Genomic DNA, 12,891 nt, shown 5'->3' on the forward strand with positions numbered 1-12,891 from the left:
AAGGCAGCATATGTTGCTGTAAAATCTCAATGTACTGTACTTTTCTGCATCAATGCTGCCATCACAAAAGTATTATTGTTGCCAAGGGCACTGACACAACCCCATACCATGACAGACCTGGCTTTGGGACTTGTCCTTTTCGTCCTTGGTCTGGAACACACAGCGTTAAAGTTATTTAATAGTTTTGCCTTTTTATACTAGTTTTTATTTCTATATTTTTTTCTGACCTTACTTGGAAATTCAGTTTAGTTTTAATTTTCCTTTATTGTGTATTTTTAGTTTTAATTTAGTTTATATTTCACAAAGACATTTCTATTTTATTTTTATATCTGTTAGTTTTAGTAATCATGGTATGGTTAAAGAGCTACTATGGAGTTTAGTTTTGTATCACAATCGGTTAGAACTGTACACTTAATGGGTTAGGGCAGGGGTAGGCAACGTCGGTCCTGGAGTGCCACAGTATGTGCAGGTTTTTGTTCCAACCCAGTTCCTTAACGAGAACTCAATTATTGCTGATGAAGCACATATTGCTTAAGTGACATTTTAATGCTTCATTTTAGTGGTCTCGCTTGTTAAGGTTCTCCAACCTTAATTGCTTATTTCAATCTTAAACTGCTGCATTCAGTGTTTTAATTGCTCCTTATTAGCAATAAGATGTAAAACAGGGGTAGGCAATGTCGGTCCTGGTGAGCCGCAGTGGCTACAGGTTTTCATTCAACCCAATTGCTTAATTAGAAACCAATCATTGCCAATCTCAGACCTTATTTAATTTTATGGCTTGTTAGTCTGTGCAATGTAAGGCTTTTATATCGTAGATTTTTTTCCTTTCCAAGGATATCATCCAAATGATTTGAAGCCTAAAACAGATCATTTTCAGTCTGTCACATTTTTCTATTAAGTGTTTTATTAAATCAAACCGTGCATGATGAACACACACAGATGTAATTGGAAAAAAGCTAGCTGGAGAACTGCTGGCTGCTTTGTCTTTTACATCTTATTGCTAATAAGGAGCAATTAAAACACTGAATGCAGCAGTTTAAGATTGAAATAAGAAATTAAGGTTGGAGAACCTTAACAAGCGAGACCACTAAAATGAAGCATTAAAATGTCACTTAAGCAATATGTGCTTCATCAGCAATAATTTGAGTTCTCGTTAAGGAACTGGGTTGGAACAAAAACCTGCACATACTGTGGCACTCCAGGACCGACGTTGCCTACCCCTGGGTTAGGGTATGAGTTTAAAAGCTTACTACAATACATGGTGTACTATCTGGTTTTGGTTTTGTCTGATAAAAACAAGCATAATCAAAACCAGATACTGAATATGAACAATTTTTTAAAAAATTGAAAATATTTTAAAAATTACAATGTAATTTATGCTGAACAAATATGTGCTGACTGTTGGCACTTTTTATCTTTTAGCTTTTAGTGAATGCCTTCAATATTGAATTCAAAAATCTCCCATTCTGGGCTTTATTTTCTTTCAGCTGTATTGATCTCTGATTCCATCTCAGGCAGATACAATTATAGACAGAATTTTGTCACCTGCAGACCAGAAAAAATATCAAAAATCATAAATTAGATTTTACTGTGTTCTGACAGGTGTGATCATGAAAATCATGGGGGCTTAGGAAGAACAGGATTCTTAGGCATGAATTAGTGTGCAGACCCCACCTAGTTGTATTAAGGAAAACAAAGAAACACAAGCATGTAATGTCAAGGTTAGGGGCAGTGAGACTTGAATAGACCATGCATAAGAACAGTAAACACTTAATGAGCAGAGTAAGAGCAGGTAATAGGTGTAATGACAGCTACAAAATGACAGAGACAGCATCTGAGATTATGAATGTAATATATACATTATATAAACCTGTTTATCCAGAGCAGGATCACAAGAATCCTGGAGCCTACTCCAGCAGGTTTGGATGCAAGGCAGGAAAAATCCCTGGTATGCAATATGTATGACATGGCTGATGTTAAGAACAAAAAAAATTGACATTCACCTATTTTGAGAGAGAGAACAAAATTGAAAAGAGGGGGACAAATATTTTAAAACACAATTCTGCTACCGGATTAATTTCATAATATTAGGTATTTTGAGCTGTGAATATAAACTAAAAAAAAATGGTAATAAATCTAGAATAAATGCAAAAACACATTAGTCTGTTTAGGTTTTCACCAGTTGGTAGACTCTCTTCACCTACCTAACTTTAGTTCAGTAGAGACATTGCCAAATCAGGAATTTTACAATCTTTGTACATACATTTCATACAACAGTTTTAAAGCAAAAGTGATTGGTCAGCAACAATATGCTGATCTTGCATGTTGACCATCAGTCTCTTGATCAGTGCTGTTTTATTTTCAAAAAGGTTACTCCTGGGCGAAGTGGAAGAAGGTGAATTATTGTCAACAAAATGCAGGCACCTGAGAAATAAACTGAAATGTTACTCACTCGTGATTTTTCTGTCTATATAGTAAAGGTTTTGTTGACCAGCACATTTCGATTTCAGACGTTTGAATTGCGCTTCTTGTATATAAAAATGTAATGAAAGGCAGCACAGTAAATCACTTTCTGTTTCACACTCTTTACGCTCCCATATTCAGCTTGCTCTGTCTCTGCAAATGCTTTGTGAACACCCACCCACCAGCCGCCGTTCACTGGATGAATATACTGTATGCAGGTGACTAATGGTGCAGTACTTTGTTTTTAGAGTTAGTTTACAAAGGTTAAAGACTAAAGGCAGAAAATATTCATTCAAAAACAAAAACTAAAAATGTTTTTAGTATATTATTTTATTTCAGTTAGTCTTTGAAGCTACTTAGTAGCTTAGAATAGTTTCTTTTAGTTTTTCATTTCGGCATTAATTATTTCAGTTTACGAAAATGTTTTTTTAATAATAGTTTCAGTTTTGATTTTAGTTTTCATTAACCATAATAATCTTGCACAGTGTCCTTTTCTTCCAAAAAAGATCTGGAATACTGATTTGTCTGACCACAATACATGTTTTCACTGTGTGACGGTCCATCCCAGATGCAGGAACATCAAACATTTTAACCCATGTACTTGAATTTTCCTTTTATTCTTAAAATCACCATACCTTAATTAGTACTACATCTCAGTGAAGACTTATTCCTACTAATGTCTGTCTCCAAAGATTTAAATTTCAAAATATAACAAAATGTTTCATGATGCAATAGTGGATATATTTCTTTCTGTTCTCAGTCATTAACTTTTAGATGCAAGACAAACTAATTATGGCATAGATTAGGGGTAATCTGTATTGTATTGTTTTTTAACAGAAAATTCTTTGTTTTTTTTAATGCTTCATGAGCTTTTTTTTTTTTTTTTTTTTTACACATAGAACATGATATATATGAATATATGTGGAGAGCTAACATTTTTTCTTTATTAATTTTACAGTTTAACAAATTATAGTAGCATATGCTTAAAATCCATTGAAAGTAATGTAATCAGTCTGTCTACTGCTGATAAAGAGAACAAGGACAGAGGCTGTGTAAAAAAGTGAGTATAGAAAAGTGATTTGGATAACTTTCTTACTCTTATATGACTGTTTTGTGTTTTTATCTCAGAACTAACTGAGTATAGCAGGAGATAATGTACTGTGCTGTATGTCACGGATTCCTTAAACGCATCTTTGATTACTTTTATTTCTTTGGAAGTTACTATATTTAAAAAAAAATATGGGCAAATACTCGTAATGCAGTACTTAAAGCAAATGTTTAGCTTGCCACAATTCCTTTGTTTGTTGTTTCACAGGTGTACTAATTCCTTGTGTCTTCCTTATGGTGATGGAATAGACAATTTAGCACTATACAATACCCTTGGTCCTTATGTAAAGAACATTAGCCTGAGACTTGTGACGGAGCAATTGCAGATAGACAAATTTTTTGTCCTTGAATTGTCTGGAAATTTAGCATCTTCTTTGGATCAGTCTACAGGTATGACGAGTTTGATATAGATGTAAATTTTGTTTAAAAATATGGAAGAACATGTACAAGCCACACAATGGACAACTGTATGTCATATTTGAGATCAAGATTTTAGACAGATGAGACAGTAGCACTGTGCTAATCATGTGACATTAGATCATCAAATTATACATAATTTATTTGGATATTTGAAGAATTGTTTTACCTAATTAGAAAGAAAATACCTTGGAGGAAGCTAAGAAATATTGAAAAAGAGGGAGAGATTCTAATTAGTTTAATACTGTAGTACTGTAATGTTTTACATTTACAATGTAAATGCAAATGTTTTGATTTACATACTGTACTTGTTCTATTTTTATAAGGTATTACAGATTTAAATCAAACAGTCTTTTCTCTTGTAAAACTTGCCATCAAATGGACTTCTGAAGATCAATTTACATATTCTGTGCCTGTGCTGTCTGATGGGTCCTTCACAGCATCTTTAAGCTGGGTTTACACTAAATCTGGAACATACCAAATAAGTAAGTGTGTCACAGCTTTTTTTCTTTTTTTTTTATAAGGAACTTGGCCTTTGATTTGTGCTGCCCATTTATGAATTACAATATTGCATTGCAAATTTTTGTGGCATTTACTTACAATATAAGCAAATTTGTGGTTTGTTTTTGTTGGTCTGGTTGGTGTGTGTGTGTATGTATGTGTGTGTGTGTGTGTGTGTGTGTGTGTGTGTATATATATATATATATATATATATATATATTATTATAATATATGGCGGTCCAATCCTCGGCTACAGAAGCTGGCTCTTGGGACGTGGAATGTCACCTCTCTGAAGGGGAAGGAGCCTGAGCTAGTGCGCGAGGTCGAGAGGTTCCAGCTAGATATAGTCGGGCTCACCTCGACGCACAGCTTGGACTCTGGAACCAATCTCCTTGAGAGGGACTCTCTACCACTCTGGAGTTGCCCCCGGTGAGAGGCTCAGAGCGGGTGTGGGCATACTTATTGCCCCCCGACTTGGAGCTTGTACATTGGGGTTTACCCCAGTGGACAAGAGGGTAGTCTCCCTCTGCCTTCGGGAGGGGGGACGGGTGCTAACTGTTGTTTGTGCATATGCACCGAACAGCAGTTTGGAGTACCCACACTTTTTGGAGTCCCTGGAGGGGGTGCTAGAGGGCATACCTTCTGGGGGACTCCCTCGTACTGCTCGGAGACTTCAATACTCACGTGGGCAATGACAGTGAAACCTGGAAGGGCATGATTGGGAGGAATGGCCCCCCCGATCTGAACCTGAGCAGTGTTTTGTTATTGGACTTCTGTGCTCGTCACGGATTGTCCATAACGAACACCATGTTCAAGCATAGGGGTGTTCATATGTGCACTTGGCACCAGGACACCCTAGGCCTCAGTTCAATGATCGACTTTGTGGTTGTGTCGTCGGACTTGCGGCCACATGTCTTGGACACTCTGGTGAAGAGACGGGCAGAGCTGTCAACTGATCACCACCTGGTGGTGAGTTGGTTTCAATGGTGGTGGAGGATGCCGGTCAGGCCTGGTAGGCCCAAACGTGTTGTGAGGGTCTGCAGGGAACGTCTGGCAGAGTCCCCTGTCAGAAGTAGCTTGAACTCCCACCTCCAGCAGAACTTCGACCACATCTCGAGGGAGGTGGGGGACATTGAGTCCAAATGGGCCATGTTCCGTGCCTCTATTGTTGAGGCGACTGATCGGAGCTGTGGCTGTAAGGTGGTCGGTGCCTGTTGTGGCAGCAATCCCCGAACCCGTTGGTGGACACTGGCGGTGAGAGATGCTGTCAAGCTGAAGAAAAATTTCTACTGGACCCTTTTTTCCTGTGGGACTCTGGAGGCAGCTAATAGGTACTGGCAGGCCAAGCGGAATGCGGCTTCAGTGGTTCCTGAGGCAAAAACTCGGGCATGGGAGGAGTTTGGGGAGGCCATGGAGAACGACTTTCGGATGGCTTCGAGGAGGTTCTGGGCCACCGTCCGGCGTCTCAGGAAGGGGAAGCAGTGCAGTGTCAACACTGTATATGGTGGAGATGGTGTGCTGCTGTCCTCGACTCGGGACGTTGTGGGTCGGTGGGGGGAGTACTTCAAAGACCTCCTCAATCCCACTAACATGCCATCCAATGAGGAAGCAGAGCCAGGGGACTCGGAGGTGGGCTCCCCCATCTCTGGGACTGAGGTCACCGAGGTGGTCAAAAAACTCCTTGGTGGCAGGGCCCTGGGGGTGGATGAGATATGCCCGGAGTTCCTCAAGGCTCTGGATGTTGTAGGACTGTCTTGGTTGACATTTCTCTGCATCATCGCATGGACATCGGGGACAGTGTCTGTGGATTGGCAGACCGGGGTGGTGGTCCCCCTCTTTAAGAAGGGGGACTGGAGGGTGTGTTCCAACTACAGAGGGATCACACTCCTCAGCCTCCCTGGAAAAGTCTATTTGGGGGTTCTGGAGAGGAGGGTCCGTCGGATAGTCGAAACCTCGGATTCAGGAGGAACAGTGTGGTTTTCGTCCTGGTCACGGAACAGTGGACCAGCTCTACACCCTTAGCAGAGTCCTGGAGGGTGCATGGGAGTTTGCCCAACCAGTCTACATGTGTTTTGTGGACTTGGAAAAGGCGTTCGACCGTGTCCCTCAGGGAATCCTGTGGGGGGTGCTCCGGGAGTATGGGGTACCGCATTGCCGGCAGTAAGTCGAACCCGTTTCCAGTGAGAGTTGGACTCTGCCAGGGCTGCCCTTTGTCACTGATTCTGTTCATAACTTTTATGGACAGAATTTCTAGGCGCAGCCAGGGTGTTGAGGGGGTCCGGTTTGGTGGACTCAGGATTATTGGGTTACTGCTTTTTGCAGATGATGATGTCCTGTTTGCTTCATCAGGCCATGATCTTCAGCTCTCTCTGGATAGGTTCACAGCTGAGTGTGAAGCGGCTGGGATGGGAATCAGCACCTCCAAATCCGAGACCATGGTCCTCAGCTGGAAAAGGGTGGAGTGCCCTCTCAGGGTGGGAGGCGAGATCCTGCACCAAGTGGAGGAGTTCAAGTATCCCGGGGTCTTGTTCACAAGTGAGGGAAGAATGGAGTGTGAGATCGACAGGCGGATCGGTGCGGCATCCGCAGTAATGCGGACTCTGCATCGGTCTGTCGTGGTGAAAAAGGAGCTGAGCCGTAAGGCAAAGCTCTCAATTTACCAGTCGATCTATGTTCCTACCCTCACCTATGGTCATGAGCTATGGGTAGTGACCGAAAGAGCGAGATCGTGAATACAAGCAGCTGAAATGAGTTTCCTCCGCAGGGTGTCTGGGCTTTCCCTTAAAGATAGGGTGAGAAGCTCAGTCATCCGGGAGGGGCTCAGAGTAGAGCCGCTGCTCCTCTGCATCGAGAGGAGTCAGATGATGTGGCTCAGGCATCTGATCAGGATGCCTCCTGGACGCCTCCCTGGTGAGGTGTTCCGGGCACGTCCAACCGGGAGGAGGTCCCGGGGAAGACCCAGGACAAGCTGGAGGGACTATGTCTCCCAGCTGGCCTGGGAACGGCTCGGGATTCTCCCGGAAGAGCTAGAAGTGGTGGCCGGGGAGAGGGAAGTCTGGGCATCTCTGCTCAAGCTGCTGGATGGATGGATATATGTGTATATATACAGTGTATATATATATGTATATGTATATCTATGTATATATGTATATGTATATACAGTACTGTGCAAAAGTTTTAGGCAGGTGTGAAAAAATGCTGTAAACAAAGAATGCTTTCAGAAATATGATTGTTTATTGTTATCAATTTACAAAATGCAAAGTGAGTGAACAAAAGAAAAATCTAAATCAAATCAGTATTTGGTGTTACTACCTTTTGCCTTCAAACCAGCATCAATTCTTATAGGTACACTTGCACAAAGTCATGGATTTTGTAGGATTATAGTCAGGTGTATGATCAACCAATTATACCAAACAGGTGCTAATGATCATCAATGTCGCACGTAGGTTGAAACACAGTCATTAACTGAAACAGAAACAGCTGTATAGGAGGCTTAAAACTGGGAGAGGAACAGCCAAACTCTGCTACCCAGGTGAGGTTGTGGAAGACAGTTTCATGTCATGGCAAGATTGAGCACAGCAACAAGACACAAGGTAGTTATACTGTATCAGCAAGGTCTCTCCCAGATAGATTTCAAAGCAGACTGGGGTTTCAAGATGTGCTGTTCAAGCTCTTTTGAAGAAGCACAAAGAAACGGGCAACGTTGAGGATCGTAGACGCAGTGGTCGGCCAAGGAAACTTAGTGCAGCAGATGAAAGACACATCAAGCTTATTACCCTTTGAAATCAGAAGATGTCCAGCAGTGCCATCAGCTCAGAACTGGCAGAAACCAGTGGGACCCAGGTACACCCATCTACTGTCCGGAGACGTCTGGCCAGAAGTGGTCTTCATGGAAGACTTGCAGCCAAAAAAGCCATACCTCTGACGTGGAAACAAGGCCAAGTGACTCCAGTATGCACGAAAACATAGGAACTGGGGTGCAGAAAAATGGGAGCAGGTGCTCTGGGCTGATGAGTCAAAATGTAAAATATTTGGCTGTAGCAGAAGGCAGTTTGTTCGTCGAAGGGCTGGAGAGCGGTACAATAATGAGTGTCTGCAGGCAACGGTGAAGCATGGTGGAGGTTCCTTGAACGTTTGGGGCTGCATTTCTGCAAGTGGAGTTGGAGATTTGGTCAGGATTAATGGTGTTCTCTATGCTGAGAAATACAGGCAGATACTTATCCATCATGCAATACCATCAGGGAGGCATGTGATTGACCCCATATTTATTCTGCAGCAAGACAACGACCCCAAACATACAGCCAAAGTCATTAAGAACTATCTTCAGCGTAAAGAAGAACAAGAAGTCCTGGAAGTGATGGTATGGTCCCCACAGAGCCCTGATCTCAACATCATCGAGTGTGCCTGGGATTACATGAAGAGACAGAAGGATGTGAGGAAACCTACATCCACAGAAGATCTGTGGTTAGTTCTCCAAGATATTTGGAACAACCTACCAGCCGAGTTCCTTCAAAAACTGTGTGCAAGTGTACCTAGAAGAATTGATGCTGTTTTGAAGGCATGGGGTGGTCACACCAAATATTGATTTGATTTAGATTTCTCTTTTGTTCATTCACTGCATTTTGTTGATTGATGAAAGTAAATGATTAACACTTCCATTTTTGAAAGCATTCTTTGTTTACAGCATTTTTTCACACCTGCCTAAAACTTTTGCACAGTACTGTATATATACGCACACATTATATACACATACGAGGGTTGTCTGGGTTCCGTGCGGAATTTTATCGTTTGTCGAGTGTCATCCTGTCGAAACCTGTTCTGCTATGTAGAGGGATTATTCAAGTGGTTGCATGTTTTTGTTCAGATGTTTTGCTCCCTCTCTTCCGTCAGAATGAACACGAGAAGCAAACAAACTGAGAGTGCGCAGCCGGTGCTAGCGGCGAAGCTCCCGACTCCGTGCGTGACTTTCGAGTGATGATTTTTTACGACTTTCTGATGGTTTAATCCACTCGGTGGAACGCACCATGTTTGCCATCTTTTTCAACATCGATGGCATTGTCGTGTCAATTCCGCTGATGGAGAGGTAAACTGTGACCTCTGAGTGGTACACCACTCAGTGCCTGCCTGACGTTTTTTCTGCGATGGCTAGAGGCCGATCCAAGAACTTGCGAAGGCACTTTTTGCATCATGACAATGCGCCAGCCCACACGGCTAATGTGACGAAGCATTTCATTGAAGACAGTGGTGTCAACGTTTTGAACACGCTACCCTACTCGCCTGATCTTGCACCATGTGACTTTTGGCTCTTCCCGAAGGTGACAGAACCCCTGCGAGGCCACAACTTCGAAACTCGAGAGGAACTGATTGCAGCTGTCAAAGAACAGCTGGACAACCTTCCAAAGATAGCCTTTCGCGAGTGTTTTGCGGCGTGGGTCAGAAGAGCCCAAAAGTGCATTGATGTTGGCGGTGAATACTTGGAAAAAGTTTAAAAAGGATCGAAGTACATGAGAAAAATAGAAAAAAATCCTTGGCTACTTATTTCGAGTGATTCCGAGCGGAACCCAGACAACCCTTGTATAATATATATGTGTGTGTGTGTGTGTGTGTGTGTGTGTGTATATATATATATACAGTGCATCTGGAAAGTATTCACAGTGCATCACTTTTTCCACATTTTATGTTACAGCCTTATTCCAAAATGGATTAAATTCATTTTTTTTCCCTCAGAATTCTACACATAACACCCCATAATGACAACTGAACTTCTGTTTACTTGAGATTTTTGCAAATTTACTAAAAATAAAAAAATTGAGAAAGCACATGTATATAAGTATTCACAGCCTTTGCCATGAAGCTCAAAATTGAGCTCCGGTGCATCCTGTTTCCCCTGATCATCCTTGAGATGTTTCTGCAGCTTAATTGGAGTCCATCTGTGGAAAAATTCAGTTGATTGGACATGATTTGGAAAGGCACACACCTGTCTATATAAGGTCCCACAGTTGACAGTTATATAAATATAGCATTTCTCTTAAGGGTTTATGTAAAGGACAAGACTCATAGTGAATAATAAAATAATAGTGTCAGCTTTTAGGCATAAGCTCAGAAGAATATGAGACTCAGACACATGCCAGGTATACACTGGAGCAGGGTTCAGATTTAACTCTTACACTATACAAGGTCCCACAGTTGACAGTTCATGTCAGAGCACAAACCAAGCATGAAGTCAAAGGAATTGTCTGTAGACCTCCGAGACAGGATTGTCTCGAGGCACAAATCTGGGGAAGGTTACAGAAAAATTTCTGCTGCTTTGCACGTCCCAATGAGCACATTGGCCTCCATAATCCGTAAGTGGAAGAAGTTTGAAACCACCAGGACTCTTCCTAGAGCTGGCCGGCCATCTAAACTGAGCGACTGGGGGAGAAGGGCCTTAGTCAGGGAGGTGACCAAGAACCCAATGGTCACTCTGTCAGAGCTCCAGAGGTCCTCTGTGGAGAGAGGAGAACCTTCCAGAAGGACAACCATCTCTGCAGCAATCCACCAATCACGCCTATATGGTAGAGTGGCCAGACGGAAGCCACTCCTTAGTAAAAGGCACATGGCAGCCCGCCTGGAGTTTGCCAAAAGGCACCTGAAGGACTCTCAGACCATGAGAAAGAAAATTTTCTGGTCTGATGAGACAAAGATTGAAGCCTTTGGTGTGAATGCCAGGCGTCACGTTTGGAGGAAACCAGGCACCGCTCATCACCAGGCCAATACCATTCCTACAGTGAAGCATGGTGGTGGCAGCATCATGCTGTGGGGATGTTTTTCAGCGGCAGGGACTGGGAGACTAGTCAGGATAAAGGGAAAGATGACTACAGCAATGTACAGAGACATCCTGGATGAAAACCTGCTAGAGAGCACTCTTGACCTCAGACTGGGGCGACAGTTCATCTTTTAGCAGGACAATGACCCTAAGCACACAGCCAAGATATCAAAGGAGTGGCTTCAGGACAACTCTGTGAATTTTCTTGAGTGGCCCAGCCAGAGCCCAGACTTGAATCTGATTGAATATCTCTGGAGAGATCTTAAAATGGCTGTGCACCGACGCTTCCCATCCAACCTGATGGAGCTTGAGAGGTGCTGCAAAGAGGAATGGGCAAAACTGGCCAAGGACAGGTGTGCCAAGCTTGTGGCATCATATTCAAAAAGACTTGTGGCTGTAATTGCTGCCAAAGGTGCATCGACAAAGTATTGAGCAAAAAAATGAATTTAATCCATTTTGGAATAAGGCTGTAACATAACAAAATGTGGAAAAAGTGATGCGCTGTGAATACTTTCCATATGCACTGTATGTGTATGTATATGTATGTGTGTGTGTGTATATGTATATATAAATATATACTAGACATTAAGCCCGTTACAATAACGGGCGCTAGAACAGTAGTCCATAAACTTTAGTAGGAACAGTCTATATTAAATGGCAAGGGACCTATTACCTCATTAAAATGCCTGTAATTTTCTCTGACAGTAATACTGGCTTTGCTGTCCATAATATGCGTTTAATTTTCTGTCACAACAGTGGGCAATCAGCATATTCTCCCCAGCAACTGATGTAATGTGTGCGAAAATAAATCTACTTTTACTTTATACTCTACCGGGCCAAGCTTCTTAATCGCAAATCTGACATCCTCAGAGTGAACACTTACACAACAATGGGGAAGCTGGTCTCCGCGTCTCAGTACCCGATCCCGATTGGATTTTTTGTGTTTTCTGTTTTAGGTCTTACCTCATTTACCGAAATCCAATTGGAGCTGCCACGCGATATTTTATAGGTCCCGCCCCCTATGTTTAGTGTGACGCGTCAAGTGGCCTTTGAAGCATTGCTCCGTGCCCCGCGCGTACGCACTTCACCAGAAGACACGGACACATGGACGCACACAGGGATTTTATTAAAGAGGATATATAGTGACAATAATACAACATAGACATCATAAAGATTTGGGGCAGCCACCCATATATTGTTTTCTCAGCTGCAAAAGTTTGTTTTTTAAGCGCAATGTACATAGAACAGAGTCCACAACTGAACTGACTACAATAGACAAAAATGGAGGCTTTAAAGGCCCATAGAGGAAATTGTCAGCAAAGGGGCCGGCCTCTGAAGTGATGTCAGCAAAGGGTCTGGCCTCAGAAGTGACGTCAGCAAAGGGGCCGGCCTCAGAAGTGATGTCTTCTGAGGCGCTGGAACCTTGCAGGATTTCCCGGGAAAGGTCTGTAGGGAACTGAGAAAGACAGTCAGCGCACTCCGCCGCCCCTGGTCGGATGTTTTATTACTATTACTCAGACCCTTTAGCTGTCTCCTACTCAAACGTGTGTGACAAAATATATATATATGCAGTTATCATATTTCTATACTTCTTATGT

The 12,891-nt window shown here is 42.5% G+C and overlaps 1 protein-coding gene across 1 annotated transcript in view; it reads left to right on the top strand.

The window, feature by feature from the left end:
- LOC114642973 (uncharacterized) overlaps positions 1-12,891 on the top strand; it is a 273,815-nt gene that overhangs the window by 70,029 nt on the left and 190,895 nt on the right. Inside the window, exons 4-6 of the mRNA XM_051928772.1 lie at positions 3,422-3,523; positions 3,779-3,960; positions 4,314-4,472. Of these exons, the coding sequence (XP_051784732.1) occupies positions 3,422-3,523; positions 3,779-3,960; positions 4,314-4,472 (443 nt within the window). The remainder of the gene's footprint in view (positions 1-3,421; positions 3,524-3,778; positions 3,961-4,313; positions 4,473-12,891) is intronic.

The sequence above is a fragment of the Erpetoichthys calabaricus genome, chromosome 6 (genome assembly GCF_900747795.2).
Source record: "Erpetoichthys calabaricus chromosome 6, fErpCal1.3, whole genome shotgun sequence".
Classification (NCBI taxonomy): Eukaryota; Metazoa; Chordata; class Cladistia; order Polypteriformes; family Polypteridae; genus Erpetoichthys; species Erpetoichthys calabaricus.